The sequence below is a fragment of the Myodes glareolus genome, chromosome 3 (genome assembly GCF_982192425.1).
Source record: "Myodes glareolus chromosome 3, mMyoGla1.1, whole genome shotgun sequence".
NCBI classification, from domain to species: Eukaryota; Metazoa; Chordata; class Mammalia; order Rodentia; family Cricetidae; genus Myodes; species Myodes glareolus.
The window spans coordinates 127,761,397-127,783,651 of record NC_142028.1 but is presented as its reverse complement, the minus strand read 5'-3'; the positions used below and the strand labels follow the sequence as shown (position 1 = coordinate 127,783,651).

Below are 22,255 nucleotides of genomic sequence, written 5' to 3'. Positions count from 1 at the left end.
GCCAGAGGTTTCCCTGCGAGTTTCTGCAAGTCGTTGGGTTCTGTTTATGGTACACCTGCTCCTCTCAATTATGGTTGTTTAACTCACACCATCACCTTTTGGTGGTTTATCCCTCTTCTCCATCTTACATGAACTGGAATCTTCTCTGATAACACAGTCCAGCAAGTCTTGGAGAGTGAATTTGGTAATAGTCACTAATGCCCAAGAGGAGCATGGCTTCCCACTTCCTGGGAGCTTTGCGTCAACCTTTGTCACCCAAACTTCCCCTCTGGGCTTCCGGTGTTTTGTTTGTATCTATCTGTCTGTTTTGTGCCTGGACCTCAGCAACTAAGAGTCCAGCAAAGAGCAAGGGGTGGAAGAGACGTTTTCTCCCTCGGTCTGGGCTGGACCGTTTGAGTCAGGCTTCTGTGCTCACATTTCTCGGTCTTGGGAGACAGCTAGGTCATAGCACTTTGCTCACTGGAATAATGAGTTCGCCATGCTCCAAACTGCACACACACACCCAATATCAGTATCAAGGTGACCAGAGTCCCAGCCTCTGCCATGGTCCAGCCAATGTCAGTCATGGGAACAGCGCTGGCTTTGGTTCCCTTTCTGAGAAGGTCTATGTCCTGTCTACTTTTTTAACCTTTTAAAATATGAGGTGTTCCAGGGCTTTAGGCACAGGTTCAAAGTCTTGGCTGCTTGGGAAGTTGAGGCAGGGGAGTCACAAGTTTAAGACCTGCCTGGGTAATTTAGCAAGATCCTGTTTCAAATTTTTGAAAGGATTAAAAAGAGGGTCGGTGAGGTGGTGAGGTAAGTCCGGTGTCTGGAGTTCTATGCCTAGAACCCTCATAAGAAGCTGGATGTAGAGGTGTGCATCTGGATGCCCACACCCTTGGAGTGAGATAGGAGTGGAGACGGGAGAATTGACTGGAAGCTCATGGCCAGCTAGGCCATTTCAGAAACAAAAGAGACCCTGCCTCACTCAACAAGGCAGAAGGAGAAAATGGGCTCCAGGAAATCCCCCGGTCTCTAATGAGCTTGGGTGCTTCTCTTTCTCTAAATAATCTTTTTAAATTAAAAAAGGTAAAAAAAAAAGAGTGTTGTAATATAGATTAGTGGTAGAGCACCAGCCTGGCATGTGTAGGGCCCTAGAGTCACCCACTAAAGGAAAGAAGAGAGAGAGCAAAGGAGAGAGAGGGGAGGGGAAGGAGAAAGGGAGGGAAGGATGGAGGAAGGGAGGGAGAAGAAAGGAAGGGAGGAGAAAGAGAGGGAGGAATGGAGAAAGAGAGGGAGGAGAAAAGGTAAGAGAAGGGGAAGAGAGAGAAAAAACAGATGGTCAGTGTGTCCTGCTGTCTACCATGGGCCTTCTCTCACAGTGTCTATTGAGCGATCACCCCCAGTCCTCTTACCTCTGTGAGACCATGTTCTCCACATGGTAGTGATCTTTGTGTCTGTGGTGTTGCCTGGTAATCATAGGTGCTCAGCAAATGTTGACTAAGTAGAAGAATTCAGAAACTCCTTTGCCAGCTCAGCTCCCCAGATCACTTGGGGACTCCATTCTGGCCCCCAGCCTGAAATGAGCCACTCAGGGTTTCCTTGGGGTGGGGGAAGTATTCTTCCTCCAGGCCAGTCTGGGTTCCAGGCCCCCTTAAATACCTTCAAGTCATTCCTGGGAGAATGTGGGAGGCTAGCGGAGTCCTGGGGACACCAGAGGGCCGCCTTTCTCCTGGGCCTCCTAATATTAACCTGGCGCTGGGCCCCGGCTCCCACATTGCCATGGGAGGCCCTGGATGGAGCCAGCAAACAGATCCATCTGGAAATAGAAAAATACTCTCAACACTGGCAGTTTTGTCTGGGCCTCCCCACTGGGGTGTGGAACAGGCCAATGAAAGGGGCTTTGAGGTCTAGCCTAGGCAGGCTTTGGAACCAGGGCCTGGGCACCCCCAGCACCAGTAAGTACCTGCACCCAGGCCACTGCAAGCAATACTTACTCAAGGAGAGGGTCTGTATTTGCTGGTCATGAGTGGAGCTCTACTTACCGGTGTTTCTTGCCTGCCTGGAAGTGGGTGAGCTTGAGAGAGCCGCTAGATCTTCCATGACCACAACGCTTCTGATTGACAGCAGGATGAGAAGACCTAGGCTCAGAACCAATATGATAAATAAGCTTCTGTAGCCAGAGCCCCCAGCCCAGTTCCTGGGGATAGAGATCAGACTGCTGAGAGTAGCCACCAGGAGATGAGGCCTGCAGAGTACTGTCGCCAACTCATTGGAAGACCTTCAGGGCCACCATTTTCCCATCTGGCTAATGAGTAGTGGGCCACAGCCTTCCATTCCTGTAGGCAGTTAGGTAGGTCTAGCTGCTGATGGTTCGTCCTAGGAGAAAGACGATGGATGTGTCCTGTAGAATACCTGCAAATGAGCAGACAAGTGTACAGGGCCAGGGCCAGTTCCACGGGAGGATCAGGAGCATTGCTCGCTCCTCTGTGCTTGTAGCCAGCTTTCTAGGAGACCTCCTGAGCACCACTGTTTCCACAATTGATTCTGGAGGTTGGGGCTGGCAAAAGGTGGTTGTTCCTAGAGTGGAGACAGATTTTTGCCAGGGACTGAATCCCAGCAACTCCATCCAGGGGCATTGGACATGGAAGCCCGTGTGTCTGCACTGTGTGCCTTATCCACATCTGGCATATCCTCTGAAGGTTACTTCTCTCTCTCTAGCACTTGTTTGGACCTCCTTGGAAGGCTGCAGGCAGGGTGTCACACGCCCTGAAAAACACCTAGACCTCCAAGTCCTTCCTCTACTGTTTTACATAGCGGGAAATGTCCGGGAGACTCAGGGTCAGACTTCACCTCTGTGCTGATCCCACAAGCAAACTCCAGCCCAGCCTCAATTCTCCAGGGGAGGAAGGCAGTGAGACTCTAAGATCCCATCAAACCAAGGATGTGTGTGTGTTCCCAGTGAGGAGCCACACATCCCGGTGGGAGGGGGAGGCAGAATCTATTAGAAAGCAGGGAGAAGGCAAAGTGGTAGAGCCTTAGCTAAGTGACTGTACCCCAGACTGGGGGACCCAGTGTGTCAGTGTTCCAGTTCCAGCAAAGCTTCCTGTTTCCAAGACATGTCACCATGCCTTTGGACACAGAAACAGCTAAACATGAGCGCCTCAGGTGCCAGCAGAGTCCGGAATGCAAAAGGCCCCACGATCTTTGCATTTATAGAGAATGGGTTGTAGTTGTGGTCAAGACTGAAGTCCCTGCCCCTCTGGCGAAGGTTAGCTCTAAGGTGAAGTTCCTGCCCCTCTGGTGACAGGTTGGCTCTAAGGTAAATTTCCTACCCCTCTGGTGACAGGTTGGCTCTAAGGTGAAGTTCCTGCCCCTCTGGCGAAGGTTAGCTTTAAGGTGAAGTTCCTGCCCCTCTGGTGACAGGTTGGCTCTAAGGTGGTATCCCACCACCTTACAGGAAGAACAGGTTTCCAGATCCCGTTCCATCATTGAGGAGAAGTCAAGGCAGGAACTGAAGCAGCTAGTTACGTCACATCCACGGTGAGGAACAGAGAGAACGGGGCCCATGCTGCCTTACACAGGTCAGGGCTCAGTCCATGGAACAGTGCTGCCCACATTCACAGTGACTCTTCCTCGGTCAGTTAATAATCAACACAACCCTGCCCAGTGCATCCATAAGCCTGCCCAATCGAGGTATTTCCCCGCTACAGCTCTCTTCCCTAATGTTTTCAGGTTGCATCAAATTAACAGTTAAAAACCAACCAGCAGAGGTGGGTCTTGTCTGAAGGACACAGAGGAAGACCTTATTTCATGCACAGGTTAACAGGCTGAGATTTTGTTTTAACCTACGTGCATGCTGAGCTCATGAGTGAGGAAACAAAGGAGAGCTGGGAATGAGAACAATCCTCCCCCTCCCACTCACAGGGCTCTCTCCAGCCTTGGCCTGAGGAGAAGCTGCAAAGATGAGGTCCACGGGGGCAATGTAGGGGCACCTGACTCGGTGCCTTGGCTGCTTTCTCATTGCTGAGACAATCTATCCACAAAGGAACCTAGAGAAGGGAAGGTCTGTTCTGGCTCACAGTCTGAGCACAGCGCCTCGTGGCAGGGAAGGCGTGGCAGAGGGTTCTTGAGTCGGTCGCTCCTATTGTGTCCACAGCCAGGAATGAGAAACAGAGAGCACTGGTTCTCAGCTTGCTTTCCCCTCTTTCCCATATGAGACCTTGGTCCACGAAGAATGGTGCTGCTTACACTTAAGGTTGGGGCTTCCCATTTCAATTAACCTAGCATAAAATTCCCTCGCAGATATGCCAAGAGGCTTCTCTGAGTCTCAAGGCTGCGAAGCTGACAGCGTGACATCACAGCTAGACAAGGCCGTTTGGGTGCTGTGTTTGGTCACCGAAGATGAAAAAAGTTAGGAGTGGGCCTAGTGACCGTCCACTTTCTCTCACAGCATGGAATCAGAGTCCCTGGGCACACGCTGTCTGGAAGAAATATGTCTGCTGTTGTCCTTGCCCTCTGCCCCATGGAAAGGGATAATGCTGGAGGTGGGGCAAGAGCGTGGGCACTAATACCTGAAACTTCCTGCCCGCCCCTGGCAACGTGGGCTAGGTGGGAAGGATTAAGTGGGGGGCCAAATGAGGACATGGTCAGGAAAAGGTCAAAAGGCAAACTGGAAGCCTGGGCTAGTGGAGCACTGCCCACCACAGACAGAGGAGCAGGGAGCCAGCCCCATGGGGCTCCTAAGGGCCAAATGCCTGTCAGGTATGAATGTCCTCTTGTGCAAGGTCCTTGCCTGCCCTGAAGCAGACTGTGAAGTTGAAGGACCACAGAAATTTCAGCCTCTGAGGCATGGAATCATAGAAGCTCAGAGCCAGGGCCAGGTAGGGTTCTAGGAGCTCCAGGGCCTTCAGGTTCTGGCTTCGAAAGGTGTAAGCAGCCTAGCACTTGAAGCATAAAGTTTTGTGGCCTTGGTGATCTAGGAACCAGGGTCTCAGACCTTGCACTCGGGCAACCCTTGCAGTAGCTCAAGTCTGATCAACTTCCTGGTGCAAGTATTCCTTTCTAGAAATTTCCAAAGAATAACAGTTTTCTTTAGATGGACAGCAATTATCTCAAGAAAGACTGGCCCTAGTGGGTGGAGACAGAGCTTAGTGGTTAGACTGAAGCCCGGCTCGAATCTCCAGCACTACGGAAAACCAGGCCTGGTGACGTAAGCTTTAATGTCAGTGTTTGATAGGTGGAGGAAGGAGAATTAAAATCTCAAGACCATCCTCACCAGATAACAAGTTTGAGCCCAGTTTTGCTACAAACGAGTTTGTCTCAACAGCAAACAATAGCAGAACAATCGTGCTGGAGAGAAGGCTGGGTGGCTAATAGCTGTGTTGCGCTTGTAGATGACCTGGGTTTGGGTCCCAATAAGCACACAATGATTCACAATCATCTGTGACTCAAGTTGCAAGTGCCCTGATGCCCTGGTCAGACCTCCATACATACATGCATGCAAAAATGCTCATAAATATAAAATAAAATAAATCTTTTTTTTTTTTCAAAGAGAAGCAAACAAAGGACATAGGAGGGAAAGATGGCAGCCTTGGGAATCTAGAGCCACAAACCCAACCTCATCCCTGCTGGTGATAGTCACTGACATCTTTCCACTACCACTTCTTTCTTTAAAACTTGAAATGGAGTTGGCTTCTTTCTGGAATGCCAAATGCAGCTTTGGGTGTGATGCTGATGCTATCGGGACTTCCTCTTCATAGCCCTGATAAATAATGCAGATGGTGACCTTGCTGTCTCGCCCCCTCAGCCTGCCCCCCATAGCCCTCAGCACCCTCCCTCATCCTCCCTTCCGTGGTCTTGACCACCAAGGTCCCAGAAGTCAGCTAGCCGACCGGCAGAGGCTATGCCACAAGCCCAAAGTCGACGGTGGTGTCTAGTGTGGTCCTCCCTGTAATCCCACCACCGCCTGAGGCTGGCGGCAAGAGTGTCAGCCTATCATTTAGGGGTGGATATGGGATGGCCAGGCCAGCTTTAACCCTGGGGTCCCTGGAGGACAGGAGTGACCCAGGACTTGGAGGATCAAAGTCATCCTCTGTGCCCCCTTGGTGACCAGGAAGATGAAAATATTTACAAGTGACTTTCCTTCCCCTGGGCACAGGCACACAGAGCAGGGCTGTGTTTCGCTTCATCGTGACTGCTCTCTCAGGATAGCAGGGCTGAGACAAACACAGGTTGTTTATAGGTCTATGAAGCCCCAGGGACTGGTGGTGGCAGACAGCTTCCCCTTTCTCTTAGGGACATGAGCCTCTGGAAGTGTGCCCAGAGGAACAAGGGTGGGTTTTTCTCCTCTGTTAGTTTAGTCCTTGGTGGCACTGAAGGCAATTTTCTTCCCTGAGAGATGAGGATAATGTGTTTTGGTGAATAACATGCTTCCCATAATTTGCCTTTTGAAAGTGCAAGGAAATTTGCATATGTGGCTGAAACCACCCGAACAGAGAACCTTCTGGAAAAGCCCTGCCTTCATTTCCCCACTGCATCAGCCTGTGAGAAGGGACTCAATAAACACTTGTTGATGGAATGAATGGGACATAGAAATCGCCAGCCAGAGCTTGGAGGAAGGCCCCACAGATATTCCCTGGGTCAAACCGCTCAGATTTCGAACAGGGAAACTGAGGCCCAGAGAAGAGGAAAGGAGCACGTAGTTACTGGTCCCGCTATTGACCTCATGACGAGGAGGAGGAGGAAGATGGTATTGGGTGTGTGCCAATTTTCCAGGAGCCCTTTCTTTACCTGAGCTTCCTGAGAAATTGATGGGGTTGAAGGGGGAAGGTCAGAATTCTCTATGGTATGGACCGTAGTGCAACATGCCTGCCCAGCAAAACGTGCCCTTGTGAGCTCAGTGACTGATGGTGAGCTGTCCCCTGCCACACCACAGACTCCCTTACAGCAAAGTCCCCTCACTCTGGAAAGAGGGTCTTTTCTAAGCCTGAGTTTATTTAATCTATTTGTTTGGAATAAGATCTCATACAGCCTAGACTGACTTCAAACTCTCTGGACCAGAGGATGACTTTGAACTTCTGATTCTTTGTCTTGACTTTCTAAGTGCTGAGAATACATGTATGCACCAATGCATAGCTTATGCAGTGGTAGGAATCAGTCCACAGCTTCATGCATGCTAGGCAAGCACTCTACCAACTTGACTGGGTCACTGATCAGACTTTATCACCGATGGCATCATCACTATTGTTTCTGTGTTGGACATTTTAAAAATAAGTTCTTGTTACATGGGCCAGGGTTGCCTCCAACTTGCAGCAATCCTCCTGCCTTAGCCCCTCTAGTGTTGTAACCACACTTCTCTTAGCCTTTAAACCTGTTTATTTTGCATTTATATAAGATATACGCTGTGTGTGCATGTGTGCGGTACACACATAGGCCAGAATAGGACATTGGGTCCCTTCCTCTGGAACTCTCTGCTTATTGACTTGAGACAGACCTTTAATCTTCTCTTTTGGTATCTGCCTGTGTATCTGCTATCCACCCACCCTCAGTGCTGTGGTTACAGGCACATGCAGACATACCGGCTTTTTATGTGTGTATTTGGGATTTGAACTCAGGTCCTCATGCTTACAAAGCAAATGCTCTTACTCACTGAGCCATTTCTCCAGCTCCTGAGCCCGAGGTTAACACTGTTGAAACAACTTTTGGAAGTCAGAGAGCTTCAGCTTCCCTTCTGTAACTTGAGGCCTATACTCCCCATGTGCTCTGGTGACCTCGGGATTGGAGGAAAATGACAGCTCCTTGGAAGCTGTCAGGCAAGGAAGACCCAGTGCTGCTATTCTGGCATGTTGGTTGTTTCCAGCCACCAGGGAGGCAGCACTCGCATCCACCTGTGAGATAAAAACAGCCCTGGGAAGATGAGAGCCCAGGCTCCTCACGAGCAGCCCCCCCCACTGCAGCCCCTCCCACTGACTTCTGCTCTCTAACTTGGTATCACAAAGGGACCTGTTGGCCCAAGGAAATTTCTCTCCGTCCTGGGACCAGAGAATGGGCAAAATATCCCAAGCTCAAGCAGAGGCTTTGGGAGCAGGGTCTCTTTCCAGACCTGCCAATGACTCACTGTGCGGCTGCTGCCCACTCACAGCCCGCTCCTTTCTCCAGGGTCCTGTCCAGAAGGTGTTCTGTCCGTGTGGGGACTGTCCGTGTCTACTCTACCACACCGAGGCCACCAGCCCTGTGTCTCTTATGACCAATGGACTTTATAGGTACTTTTTTTAATTTATTTCTCTGATTTGAGGGCACTTGTTTCAAATGCAGTTGGGAAAAGGCATATAGTGAGAAGGCAAGGTGAGAAGAAACCATGGAACGTGCTCCAAGTTCACCTGTCCTTACTACTGGTGCCAAACTAGGTCAGAGAAAGGACACAAACTCTCCACTTCACTGACACTCTGGTTTTGGCTTTTGTGGGAACCAGGATGGAAATGGGGTACTTTTGGAAGTTCCCCATGTTTGAACAGGGGTGGTTCAGCTCTAAGGCTACAACATTAGATGGGTCTGGATTAGTATTTTGGTTCCTGCTGGGAAATATGGATAAGCTGTTGATCTCTGTTTCTCCTACATTGGCACAAACTGCCTGATGCTCCTGCAGGGTGGGCACAAAGTGGCACTGGAATCAATGTCTCCCCGTATGACCAGGGATTGTGCCACATAGTCACAGGCTCTCGGGCCATGCTTAGCAGGCACTAGTCCAGACGCTTAGACAGGGTTCTGTCGGGGGAGGGTAAAACCTTCATCCCTGGAGGAGGCGAGGAGATGATAGCTTAGTATAAACATTATAGTGTGACTGTCAAAGGCTAGTATAAGCTTGGACTTCATTAATAGAAGCACAGACAACACAACGAGGAAGTGAATGAAGTCTCGCTCAAGTGTGTTAGACACCACCTTAAACCCGTGAGCTCTGCAGTGCTCACTTGGCAGTCGCTGAAGCGAAGGATGATGGGAGTTAGGAAGTTGTGTCAGAGGAGGAGGAGCTGGAGGACCTGAAGAAAGGGTGGCTTGATGGCTTTCCAGGTGGTTCTGCCAAGGCGCCAGCCAGTCTTCCGTGAGTTAGGGTTGTGGTTCTCCACAGTCACCCTGAAGGGGAGTTGGTGTGTGATGCTGGAGACGTGGCTGGAGGGCTCTCTGTCCAGCAGGCTTCTTGGATGGAAGGTAGAAGGGTGGAGGCGAAGGAATCCTGTGTTCTCCATTTGGGACAAGGGGAACATTTATCTCAAGCCTGTCTTAGAACCACCTTCATCTAAGCATAAACACCTTGGAGTGCCTTGCCTAGGTGTGGGGAATGAGAAGCCATGACCATGGGGTGCCAACTGTAGCAGGCCAGAAGGCTTTGGTGATCTACTGACACAGCTGCCTGCAAAATATTTGAACAAATTTGATATCAAGGGGGTGTCTGGTGAAGTCTTCAGTGAAGCCTGTATTTTTATGTTCTTCAGGTCCTTTTGGGTTTTGTAATCTCATAATGACAAGATAGTTGCAGACTCCGAGAAGTACAGCCTAGGCCCACCAAGTTCAAAGAGAGAGGACATGTCCCCTGATCTATGACCATCTGTCAAGTGAAGAAAACTTCAGGTGAATCTTCATCTGTAATTATTCTAATGTACCAGTGGCTGGACCCTAGCCACTCATGGGCCAGAAGAGTATTGTGGCAGAGTGAGAAGATGTCTTTATCTGCCTGCTGAACCCTGGGAGTCTGGGAGGGACGTGGTCTCCTTGAAGCATGAGCATTTGAAGATGATGTAGACAAAGTTTGAATTCTGCTAGTTGGGATGAAGTCATGCCTCCCCTATGCAAGGCCATCTAGATGGTAGTCACCACCTCTACCTCTGCCCAGCTTCCCTGTTTCCCTGCCTTCCTGTCTCCTCTCCCTCTATCCACCTCTGCCTTCCTTCTTGGCCTACATTTGCTGAGGGACTAAGGGAGAAAAGACACAGTTATTGGCCTTGAACAGAGACCATTAGAGGAGAGTGAGGTGGGCACACACCCAGTGTTCAGAGGTGGCTCAGTACTACAGTATGGGACCTGGTAAGGCATGCTTGAGAAACTGTTGCTCATAAAGTTAACCTAGCACAGTCTAGCCTGGGCAGAAGCAGCTTATCCTAGCTACATTGCTATGAAACTTCACACTTGGAGCCTGTGTGGGATAGCCAAAGGGCTGACCCAGCCAGAGCCCCCAGAATGCTGAAAGTGTGGCGCCCCCAAGGCTGTCATCTGGTATGGAAGGACACTAACTCAGATTGGCCTTCTACATCTCGAGTCAGCCTAGCCGCACAATTGTTTTCTTGTGGCCTTTGAAAGATCACACTGTCTCTGATTCTGTTTCTCTGTCTAATGCAAGGACACTGAGATTGAACAAGGCAGCCTGGGGCCCTCATCTGAGGTATACTGGTCCCAGTCTCAGGAGGGGAACCAGGGCACAGAGTGGGCTGCAGTGCTCACACACTGGGACTGTATGCTGAGGAAAAGCTGTGATGCTAGACAGCAGCTAGGACTTGCTGGGGTCAGGACCCCCTTCCCCCATCCAGCCGAATGATTGTCTCTGGAGTCTTTGCAGCTGGAAGCCATGTCCTCAGAGACCAGCAGGCCAGACAACAGCCACATTCCAGGGATAGAGGACCTGGCTGATAATACTAACTGGAGGAGCATGGAGACAGTACTGCGGGCTTCTCTCTCTCTGGCCTAGAGTTCAGCTCCTGTTGAAACATCATCCTAGCTATGGGGAAGTCAAGAGTGAGGCCAGAACAAAGCTTGTGGCCTACGTGCTGATGAAGGAGTTCTAGAGCCGCAGTGGGAGGCCGCCCAGCCTTCTCCCAGCTGCTTTGCCTGCACGGCTACCTCCCAAGTCCTCCAAGGTCCTGCTACAACTCCTCAGGAAGTATGGAAGCCAGGCCTCTCTGAGGACAGGACAACCCTCTATGTCCCATCCTCCCTGGTTGCTGGTACCCTGTGTTTATCAGAGAAGAGGGTGGATTCATGCTCTGGCCAGCAGTACACGTCTACTGATCCTAAAGCTGGGTCTGCCTTCCTCCCACATGGGACAGGAGCAGGTAGCAGGGTGGTTATCTTGCTTTTTTTCCCATCCTTTCTTCCTAACATTTATTATATTTTCTTTTTTTGTGTGTCCATGTATGAGCACACTATTACCAGAATGCATTGCAGAGGTCTGAAGGTAAGTGGGTGGGGTTGATTCTCTCCTTCCACTACGTGGGTCCCAGGGATTGAACTAAGGTCTTCAGCCTTGGCCGCAGGCACCTTTACCTGCTGAGCAATCTAAAAGCCGTCCCCTTGACCTTTCCTCTCTCCCTCAATGAGTTGTTTTATCTCTTTGTAATGACCAAAAAGTCTGACCGGAGTAACTTACAAAAGGAAGTTATGGATTACTCTTTTGCTGTAAATACAGTGATCAGAAAAGAAGGCCGGGGTGGATGGGAGGGTGGGAGATGAGGGCAGGAAAGCAGGGCACGGGTGGGGTGAGATCCATTTGGGCTTACAGTTTGGAGGCACACAGTCCGCCATGGTGGAAAAGGTATGGTGTCAGACACGGCCCAGGGCCACAAGCTCCTGGTTCCTTCACTAGGCAATTAAAAAGCAGTGAGCTCTCCTCAGAACTGGGACCTGGCTACAAACCTCAAAGCTGGACCCTGAGAGACTCTCTTTCTCCATCTATGTGCCAACCCCTAAAGGCTTTCTTGTCATTTCCCCAAACACCTATTAGGGGCCACGTGCCTGAATGAGACTGTGGGAGACGTCACACTCAGACCATAGCTGCCATTGGCTGAACATTTACAGAGAACTTCTTAGGCCCCAGGCATCGAGTTTTCATCAAAGGGAGACAGTATAACCCCCCACCAGCAGGGATGTAGCTAAGGCTCCCCCACCCCGTGCTCAGAGCCTGGCACACAAGCCATTTACCTATTGGCTGAAGGCTCCAGAACAAATGACTTTGATTATCAGACCTGAACTGTGTATCTATCCCCATACTACTGACTGAATGGGGTCCAAAGAAGCAGGCAAGAACTGTTGGTGTGTCCCATGGTACACGGGGTTAGGAGGACTGGGAGCTAATGTGAGGACCCTGCCTTTTCTCCTAATTCAACATGGTGAGAGGAAGGGAAGCCTGCTTTTCTGACTTCTTGCTGGCCTTCTTTCTCAAGTCAAGAGCACCCCAAGAATAAGAGGCATGTTTGGTACACTGTGGGTCCTTAGAAAAAGTTTGACCCATAATCTAATGTGGGAGATGCATGAATGATTCGTAGTCTCACCCCTGTGGTTTGCCCATAGTGAGTGCCTACTGTATGCTCACGACGGACACTGTCAAGATACATAGTTTCCTTCATGCCCAGTGTGCCTCAGAGGGCCGTAGAGCTAGTTCTTGAGAGTCCTTCATCTTCTGCCTTATTCCTGACATGCCTATACAGGCTTACCAGTCAGTTCACCTATTTCCAGGCTTGTGACCTCAGTGATGCCACCTGAGGGCTGACTGTGAGCTTTGTCCCCTCAGTATTGTCAACACCCCGTAGATTATCCCTAGTCACTGCCATGTGTCATAAACCTGTGTGTCAGGAAGAATGGATGTGGAGAAGCGGGAAGGAGGGTCCCTTCTCTGCTACCTTTGTACATTGTCCTTGTCTCTTCCTTCCAGCTGACTGTGACTCCCAGAAGCCTCCCGGTCTCATGCAAAGCTCAGCAGGGTCTTATCACCTTTTACTGAACTGAATGACTTTGGCAGGAGACCTCCCTACCCAAGTGTAGAAGACCCTTGGAGTGATTGAGTTCTATCACCTACAGTCTGGATGGGGAGGGGAAAGCAAGGATGGACACATTTCAACCCTTTTGGGCTTCTGACAGTTCCCCATGTGTTTTGGGGACTGTCTGGTCCTTGACACCAATGCTGCTTTTAACGACTATGGGAAGTACCAGGCAGTGGTGTTGCATGCCTTTAATCCCAGCACTAGTGAGGCAAAAACTCTGTCTCGGGGGGGGGGGGGGACAAGAAAAGAAAAGAAAGAACATGGGGCAGATTTGGAAAGGGTTTTGGGCCACCACTGGCCAGCTGTTTACTTTTGGGGAAATGCCCTCACAACAGGGAGCCCTGGAGACTTTCTTTCCCTTGCTCGCCACACCCACCCTTCTGGACCTTTCTGCAGCCCATCCTCTACTCCTACGATTTTTCCATATGAGACACCCTTCTCCACAGCTGCAGTGTATTTAACGTTGTTCAGGATCTGAAAGCCACCTCCTCCTAGGTGTGTTCCTGGGTGTCTAGCCATCCTCTAGGTCAGCCAGCCTGACAGTGCAATTGATCCCGTGTGTCCCTCGTGGAAAGTCCCGGTCAAGGCCTTTGTGTAGTGTGTCTGTTGTCGTCTTTGTGCCGTGGTGGGAGTATCTGATGACGTAAGTTGTTCGTGGGGACTTCTGTCTACGTTACAATTTATCTGTGTTCAGAACCACGCGCAGCATCTTTGTCCCTAGCCCTTAACAGGAGCCCACTTCCCCTGGGGCAGAGGTTTGCATTTTGCACACTGCATACTGTAGGGGCCTTCTTGGGTCAGCAATGTTTGGAGTGCCGACTATGTCCCAGATTCCAGGTTGGCTGTGGGAACACAGAGGCAAGTGGGCAGTGACAGCACCACTGGGTAGAAGTGGAGCGGCCACATTTGAACAAAGGTGTTCAACAGCCTGGGCAGCTGCGACACAGGTTTTGAAGTGGCCAAGCTTACCAAAGCTGGGGGCAGGAGGGCTGGGTGTGTCTCGGGGCAGGAGATGAAGTGGGGGAGGCTAACAAGGGTCTGCTTAGGAGGAGGAAGGGCTGTGGATTGCATCACCATTCAGATGGGCAGAGGACAAGAGCCTGGTACCGAGTGCAGTGGCCCCTGCACCACTTACCAGCTTAGTCAGCCTTCTTTTCAACGTAGGTAATAGCACATCTCCCTTCCCATAACGCAGTGGCTCTCAGCCAGGATAGATTGTGGGCTACTAAAGATGCAAAATATTACCGGTCGCCAAATCCCTCAGTAATGGAGATAAATATCTAAGAGTGTCAATCTCGCTCAGTAGTTGAGATACCTAACACTTAAATTCAATACTTTAAAAAGTCTCTGAGGCAAAAAAAAAAAGCACCATGAACAAAATACCAAAAAAATGTAAATAAAGACAGGATGTGCCTGGTACAGAGTATGCAACTCAGAAACACACAGGGGCAGTGATTGGACAGGGAGTGCTTTACCTCCGAAACTGTGAACTTCGGAAAACTCAAGGAAGCCCCGAGGCCCTTTCTCTAGGAGAAAGCACCATCTGTGCAGCCTAGAGGTGCTCTTGCAAAGGAAGGTGTAGCACTCCGAATGGACCCAGGGATGGAGGGGGGGGGGGGTGGTGGAGGCCGTGGGCGCTCTGCCCCCTGCAGGATGCCGTGCACAACTCGGTGGCGCCCGCCTCCCCCGCCCCCTTCGACTTGGGACTTTTCCGAAAGTTTGCTGAAACCAGACACCTTGCTTGACCGTGCCCGCGTGCAGCCTGCGGTTTAAAAGGCTGCCTTCAGCGCCCCTTCCCCGCCCCCAGCGGAGACTTCAAAAGGGCCGGCGCCCGCCGCGCCGCGCCACGGCACCTATGAGCCACCCCCCGAACCCGGAGCTTGCGCCGGAGCCTGAACACGCAGAGTGGCCACGGGTGCAGCGCAGGGGGACCGGGCCGGTGGCGCAGGCCCGCGCTCCCATGTCCCGTCCGGCGCCGCTACGCCCCGCGCGCCTTTAGGGAAGGGGACTGCAACCCCGCCCCCGTGCCCGGGGCTGCGGGGACCCATGACCACAGATGCCGTTAGGCACCCGAAGAACCGACCGGCCAGCGTCACACTTAGGGATTCAGTAAGTGCCCGGGGACTCCTGCAGCGCTGGGCATTCAGAGTCCGCAAAGGTGCATGCTTGTGCCAGGGTGGGCGCAAGTCTTGTGTGCACGCCCCGTGGTTGCTGTTCGCAGAGGATTGTGTGCAAGGGGGAGTGTGTACTGGGGATGTGCATGGACTGTGTGGACATGGGGGTGTGTTCCCTGTACATGTACTTTTGTGCAGTATGAGTACTCGCGTGGCTGCCTCTGCGAGCTTAGCGTCTGAGCAGAATCCAGACATCCGAGAGAGGTTCGCGGGAGCTCAGATAATTGCGTGACTGTGTCTGCATGAGAATGAGTGTGAGTATTTGGAGTGTGCCTGTGGGAGGGAGTGTGTGCACACACTCACCAGTCAGTATGAATCGCTTTATAGAGGCTAGAAGCCAGAGAGTACTTAGTCTCAGGACTAAGTTGTGGTTGTGAGTTTGAGAATCTGCCTGGGTGTTCTAGTGTGTAGCGTGGAACACCGGGGAGTCTCTGGTTGGCTGTAGGAGTGAAGGTGCAGGAAGGCATCCACGCGCTCACCCGCAGCGTTCTTTCTGGAGCTCTGAATCTAGGGTGCAACTTTTCTGCTAATAGTTGAGAGTTAAGGTAGAAGCCAGTTGTGGAAATGTAGACGCCAAGTCAAAGTCCCAGCTGTGTTCCTGGAACTCTGGGATCCTTTTAGGAATAGTTGTCCTCTTTGTCCACCACCCACCGGCAGTGAGGACCCTTAGTGTCATAAATCATACGTTTCCAACCTCTTTTGTGGTGGATCTCTGAACAACCTGGAGCAGTCCCCTTTTCACGTGTCTGTTTTGAGATCTCCACTAGGAGGAGGGGGGAAGCTTGTCCCCCTCGGATGTATGGATGGTCGCGCAAGGCGACCTAGGCTGCATCCCTTGCTGCGTCCGGCAGGGGGCAGCAGGTGACAGCAGAGGGCGGCCGGGCGCGGGGAGGAGAAGAAGGTGGAGAGCTGCGGCGGACCGAGACTTTAAATCGCCTTCATTTCCCCCAAATCCTTCCTTTTCCTCTCCTCCCCCAGGCCGGCGGGGAGGCTGCTTCCACCGCCCTCCGCGTGCGCTCGCCCGGCCTTGCTCTGCCTCCAGGGACCGCTAGCGGCCCACCTCCAAAGTTTGACTCTCTCTCTCTCTCTCTCTCTCTCTCTTTCTCTCTCTCTCGCTCGCTCGCTCGCTCTCTGCCTTTTCTTGCTTCTTCCTTTTCGGTGGAAGCAGAAAAAGAGCGAGGCAGGGGCGAGCGCGGCTCCGGGACTCCTGGGGTCATGGGCCTGGCGCGGGCGCCCGCGGAGCTGAGGCCGTGCTGCTTGCCTGCTCTGGCGCCTCTGGGCGCAGGGTTACGCTGGGGGTGCGCGGGCAGCGCGCTCTGAGCCGGTCTGGCGCGGCGCGGCGGGGGGCTGGCGGCCCCATGGGGCGCGCCCACACTTGCCCCCCGGGCTCGGGAGTATGAAGTAGGGGCCTGCCATGGGCACGGGATCGGCAAGGAGGGCCCGAGGCACAGCGGCGGCAGGACACGGCGGGTGAGTACGATCCCAGAGATGCCCCTGACCCAGCTTCCTGCGCCTCGGATGTGCACGGGAGTCTGGGGTTCCCCTCCACGCCAGACGCTCGCGCTCGCAGAGGAACGTCAGTTTCCTGTAGCTTCCTGCAGGAAGGCCAAGGATTAACAGGGGCTGCGCCCCCAGACTGAGCTGCGCGGTGCCGTTAGGGCCAGAGCCAGCAAAGGAGGGTCTGTGCAGAGCCAGACTGGCGATCCGAAGAAGGCTAGTGGCGGCACTCAGAGTGGCTGGTGGACAGGGGATGGGGCAGAAGAAGAGATTCTCAGTGTCTGCAGGTCTCAAACTTGCACGCCTCCGGTTCCACTGCCTCGTGAGTCAAGTTTGTAGGTCTTCAGGTCCGGGCGTTTGCTCTTGGTTCAGTCTTTGTGGTTCTGCACGCCCCTGCTTTCCTAACCTCTCTGCTTGTGAATGTGTCTGCCTGGGTCTGAGTGCCTCAGACTTTCCCAGTTTCTCCCGAGAAGCCTGCAGTTCCTGTCCCTCTCCCGAGTAAGTGAGGAGTGAGAGCCAGCTTGTGGGAGCGGAAAGGCCCTGGGAGATCACCAAGTCCAACCTCCTTGTACAGATGGGGAACCGCGGCCAGAGAGGGGCTGGGAATCTCCAGGGCGGGGCCGCATACAGCTGGCACCCCGCGGCTGGGATTCCCAGCTTGTGCAGAAGTTGTAAGAGAGTGAGGGATCCAGTCACTGCGTGTGGGTGTGTATGGGAGAACGCGGTCCAGAGAGGCCCTGTGGACTACAGCTCAGGCACAGGGCTTGTTCTTTCATCCTGCGGGACTCTAGGGCTCCCAAGAGAGCCTGGCTGGGGCTTTAGCACCGCCCACCCGCTCAAGAAACACCCCTCTGAGCTGAAGCCAGGGGGATGAGGCCACCCTTCTTTTCATGCCTTGGAAAAAACTGGCTGTTTGAGATTCCCCCGCTCTCCCACCACACACAGTCACATACACAGCGCACCATGACTCATTTTCTCCAGGAGACCCTGTGCCAGGGCAGATGCCAGCGGTTGGACAGTGTGGTGGTGCCAGGGAGCACGCACTCCACAATGAGGCTTCAGCAAGCCTTCCAGCTTTGCGACCCCCGCTCGCTCGGTTCCTTGCTTCTGCGTTGGGAAGTCGTCCCTCCTGTTCATCCATTCACCCTGCTGCTCGGCAGTAGGCATTGGCCTCTGGGACCTTCCCTGAGGAAGCCTATCCTCAATACCTTCCCTTGCTTGCACCCAGCACACTCCCCTGATTCTTTGTTGGCAGTTTCTTCCTCTGATTTCAGTGCCTAGAACCTTCTAGATGTCGCCATGGCCTGCCCTGGTCTGGCATGCATCATGAATGGCAAGGAAACAGTCCTGGGCTCACTTCAATGGAAAGCAGGCTTTGGGGTAGAAGAACATAGGAACCTAGCAACAAGCAGTTTGAGCTCGAGTTCTGTATGCTATGCTGTGTGTGTGTGACCAGGCCTCCCACCTCTAGGCTTCCCATTTGCACATCCACAAGGTGAGCATCAGCGCTCCCAGCTGGCAAGGCTTTGTGAGAGTTAAAGAAGTTTGCTCAGAAAGGGCCCTGGACCTGGCCTGGCATAGAGCAAGTGTTCAGTCAGCCACAGCTGTTATCCCTATCTGTGCTCACTACTTTGTGAATGGGTGTGTGAGTCAATGGGAAAGTTCTGGATGTATCCTGTCCAGACAGATGACTCTGTGAGTGTGTGTGTGTGTGTGTGTGTGTGTGTGTGTGTGTGTGTGTGTGTGGTGTTCCCATGGAGGAGGTGGAAGGTGTGGCGAAGGACGTCGGGTGTGGCTGTCTTGGGCACGGAGGGTCTGACGAGGCCGCAGAAGCAGGTGAAACAGGGACAGACTAATGTCCTTCTCAATCAGCCCTGGTACTGCTCAGTCCATGATAGAACAGCTGGATGCAGCATCCATAGGGCTGCCTGCCTCAAGGGTTCCTATGCCCTCTGGGCTTGAGGACCTTGGAGCTCTCTGAATGTTGAAGCTGGGGTGGACTTCTGAGTCGTCAGGGTTTCCAGGATACAGGTATGGAGGGAAAGCCATCCAAACAGAGGGCAGCTTCTGGCCACGTCTGACCAGGAATAGCCTTGTGTGGAAAATTGCAGAGGACAAGAGCCCCTGGCTACTCCCTGGAGGGCTGCATGTTCAGGCTGTGTCTCCGAAGCCCTACCCTTTTGTAGCTTGTATCTGGGATGCCTGCTGCCCTTTCTGGGAGTGGTCCTCACGCATTGGTCGTCCTTACACCAGGGACCTCCTCTGTGTCCAAACCAAGGCCGGTGGAGCTGTAATAGAAACAAGTCAGGGAGAACAAAGCCATGAGCCAGCGCAGCCACCAGCGTTATTAACAGTAGCCTAAACAGCCCTGGAACGGTAGCCACACTCTGGGCCTCCTCCCTTCAGCGGCCAACTTTCCAGGCTGGAGCTTACTCACATAGATGGCTCCGGGGCTCCCGGCTGCATCTCTGTTCCTGCCGAGAAAGCTGGAACTCTGGTCCCTAGTAAGTAGTAAGTCTCTAAAAGATCCCACCTTCTCGTCTAGGGAGTAGGAGAGTTGAGTGGCTGTGTGGCTTTGGGCAGGTACCCTCTCTCAGATCTGTTAGGGATAGACTCTGGTCCCTAGAGATCGTCAGGACTCTTTTCTCACTGGGATATGATGAAGTTTAAGCCTCCAATGTGCACAAAAACCCATCCCAAAGGCAAGCTGCTTTTTTGAGTCTTCTGTGGCTTTGCCGTAGGCAGCTGAATAGCAGAAGAAGCCTCAACTCATCTCCTGTATCATCGTTGAGAACTTAACATAGTGCCCTCTAATCTACCCTCTAGAGTGTCCTTAACTACAGCCAGAAATGACCTCGGAGGACACATGTAGCTCTTGTGCCTTCTCTCACTCTCCTGATGTCCTCTCTCATCTTGAAAACATCCAAGACGGGTTGTATGTGATACAGCATTCGTAGACTTAAGGAGTGAGGAGAGGTGCCAGGGGTTGGGTGCTCAGTTTCTTGTCCACAGGACTTCTGGGAGCTTTGGGGATCCAGGCATGCTGGGGAAGCCATCTAAGCTTGGATGAAGGGGTTGGCTCTGCCCCAGACTGCCTGGCTACTGTTTTTCTATAGTGCTTCTCCTAATGGCTGTGTATTTGGGGATATACACAAGGCGCCTTTGAAGGAAGCACCTGCCCCATCTGTGGTGCAGGCTTCTCTGTCAAATAAAACTAAGTAGCCTGTTCCCAGTTCCTGGGGCCATGGAGGCTGCCTGTGTCTTTTGAAAGCTGACCATGACAGGAAGACTCCCTGTCCTTTGCCGAAGGCAAACCCTGTGTGGCTGGGCACTCTGACTGTCAGTCAGCCGCAGTGAGCGAGACTTAAGATGTTTGACCCAGGGAAGAAGAGAGCTCCTAGCAATGACAGCAGACTGGAAAGGGCAAGGGGGGACCTGGAAGAAGGTAGAGCCGGGGAGGGGAATTTTGGGAAGATGCTTTCAAACCCAGAGTCTTGCTACACCATGTGGCCCCCATTCACTGTGCAGGCACAAGTGGCACCTTTCCTGCTGCCCACGCTCAGGCCTGCTGGAGAAGGCGTCAGGAAGGAGCCTGTGTCAGCATCCCAGGGCCCCTTCACCCAGTCAGCCGTAGACTGCAAGAAACCAAAGACTTACTCCAACCTGATTTTAACAAGGGCCCAGTGGTCATTCCCCTTTGAAAAACCTCAAGAAATATCCGTGTAGTGGTGGTGGCATTAACACCCACGATTGTTCCCTTGCCATCCTTGTGTGGTCATGGGCCTTCTTACCTCTCACATGCCAAGTGGCCGGCAGCTCCTCTGAACTGCGTGTCCTCATTCAGAAGCATGTGAAGGCCTGTAGAAAACTCTTTCTATTGATTTCAATGTTTTCCCGGAGTGGCTGGCAGCTATCAGCTTACATCTCATTGGCTGTGTCTGAGTCACTGCCATGATCTGTATTCATCCAGTGCCCTCTGAACTCCGTGAGTGGGTAAGCCAGGCGGGGTGTCACACAGCGCTTGCCGTTGATTCAAGCTCCTACTACATGTGAAAGCCAGGGTTGCCGGCAGAATCCCTGAGTTTCCTATATTGCCCTGGTCCCCAGGAGCACACCAGCTTCATTTTACTCTTGGAAGAGGAACCTGGCCAGTCTTCCCCAGACAGAGCCTTTCCCGCTCCCCAGTCACCCAGCTCGGCTTCCAGCCACCATCTCAGCCATCTCTGGCCCCATGCCCCAGCCTCCTCACTGCCCTGCTGGGGATCAGATGCCCTGAGTAGTTTGGGTGTTCTAGTGACTGCTCCCACAGGAAGGTGACATATGATCCTCACCTCTGCCCACGATGGCAGTAGCCACTGACTTTCCGTGCACAGCAGTGGGGTGGGCCATATCAGCTCTTTAATGCATCTGGCCTGCAAGAGAGGGTGTTTCAGTCCACACCACAGACTGGAGGAGCTCAGGAAGACTTCCAGGAAGCCTGGAAGGCACAGGGAACCAGGTTTGCTCCTGGAGGCACCTGGTTTGACTCTGCCCCCATCCTCCAATCCCCCGTTTTCCTCTCTCAGCCGCTGACTGAGCCGTGAGAAGGGGTCTTCTCTTCCCCTCGCGCCTTGAGGACACTAAGGTCCTCTAAGTCTTTCAGCCATGGCTCTGCTATCCATAGCCTGGGGCCTAAAGAAGCTGTCTTGATCTTTTGAGGCTGTAATGCAGATGAATAGACTGGAGGGCTGGACATCTAGCACAGGGCTTTAGACCCTGCTGTAAAGAGCAAAACTGTGTTGCTAGCTTGTTGGGGTGCTTTGGCCTGTGAGCACTCTGGCAGCAAGAGTCATTCTGATTGGTCCTTGAAGGCTGTGCCCTGCCTCTGGCTTCCAGTATGAGACCAGGATGGGAGGGAACTGAGCTAGGCCTTCCCTCCTGGCTCCTTAACCGGGTCTGGGTGTGAGGGCGGAAGCTGATGCCCTGTGCATTTGTGTCTGCCTGTCTCTAGGGGGTTTCTCTTCGCCTGGATCTTGGTCTCATTTACCTGTCATCTGGCCTCCACCCAAGGAGCTCCTGAAGGTAATTCTCTCTTTTCTTTGTCCGGTGGGAGACAAAAGGAGGGCGGAAGAGAACTCGAGAACTTGGGTAGCAGACATCCACACCACTAGCTGGACTGTAGAGGCTCAGTTTTCTCATCCAGAGAATGGAGCCAACCGCCAACCATGGGCCCAATTCCCTGGGGTCTGTGAGTGGCTGGAAGGGTTGTATGCACGACCGTTTCCGTGTTCCCAGAGTCCAATCTGAGTGCCTTCTTTGGTTCACTCTGCTGGGTATCGTAAGGGGAACATGGAGGCTGCAGTGTCTTTGTCCACTCTGGGAATCGCTATACATCGGCTTTTGCTGCCCCTGAAGAGCTGTCCAGCTATCTACGGGCTAGCCTCTCCACTGCCCATGGAAATTCAGACCTTTCCCATATCTGTGCCAAGTGGACATAATGCCTCTTAAATTAACTGCCCTTCCCTCCTCCATGCCTGCCATGTTCAAGAGTCCCCATAGCCTGACTTGGCCAGTGGGTAGGAATTGGACCCCTGGGAGGTAAGGGCCATGCCCGGAAGGGACTTTGCTGCCCAGCAACATTTGTTCATGTGTCATATTTTCCGAGATTGTGGAACAGCTGTCCAGAGTCCTGAGTCAGGCAGGGGGTGGGAGCGACCGGAGCTTACTGAGCCAGGTTTATGTAATAAAGAAATCTTGCCGGAGCCAGCTGGCCGGCCTGTGCACCCTGGCGCAGGCCCTCAGTTCGGTCCTGTCCCTTGT

The 22,255-nt window shown here is 52.7% G+C and overlaps 1 protein-coding gene across 5 annotated transcripts in view; it reads left to right on the top strand.

The window, feature by feature from the left end:
* Positions 1-16,246: 16,246 nt before the first annotated feature.
* Positions 16,247-22,255, top strand: part of Col27a1 (collagen type XXVII alpha 1 chain) — a 112,033-nt gene continuing 106,024 nt past the window's right edge. For 2 of the 5 annotated variants that reach the window (XM_087904964.1, XM_087904962.1), the window contains exons 1-2: positions 16,248-16,429; positions 21,447-21,517. In XM_087904964.1, the coding sequence (XP_087761090.1) occupies positions 16,374-16,429; positions 21,447-21,517 (127 nt within the window). In that variant the 5' untranslated portion in view covers positions 16,248-16,373. Of the gene's footprint in view, positions 16,430-21,446; positions 21,518-22,255 lie in introns of all 5 variants that reach the window. The other 3 variants (XM_087904961.1, XM_087904960.1, XR_015737591.1) reach the window with 2 other exon arrangements.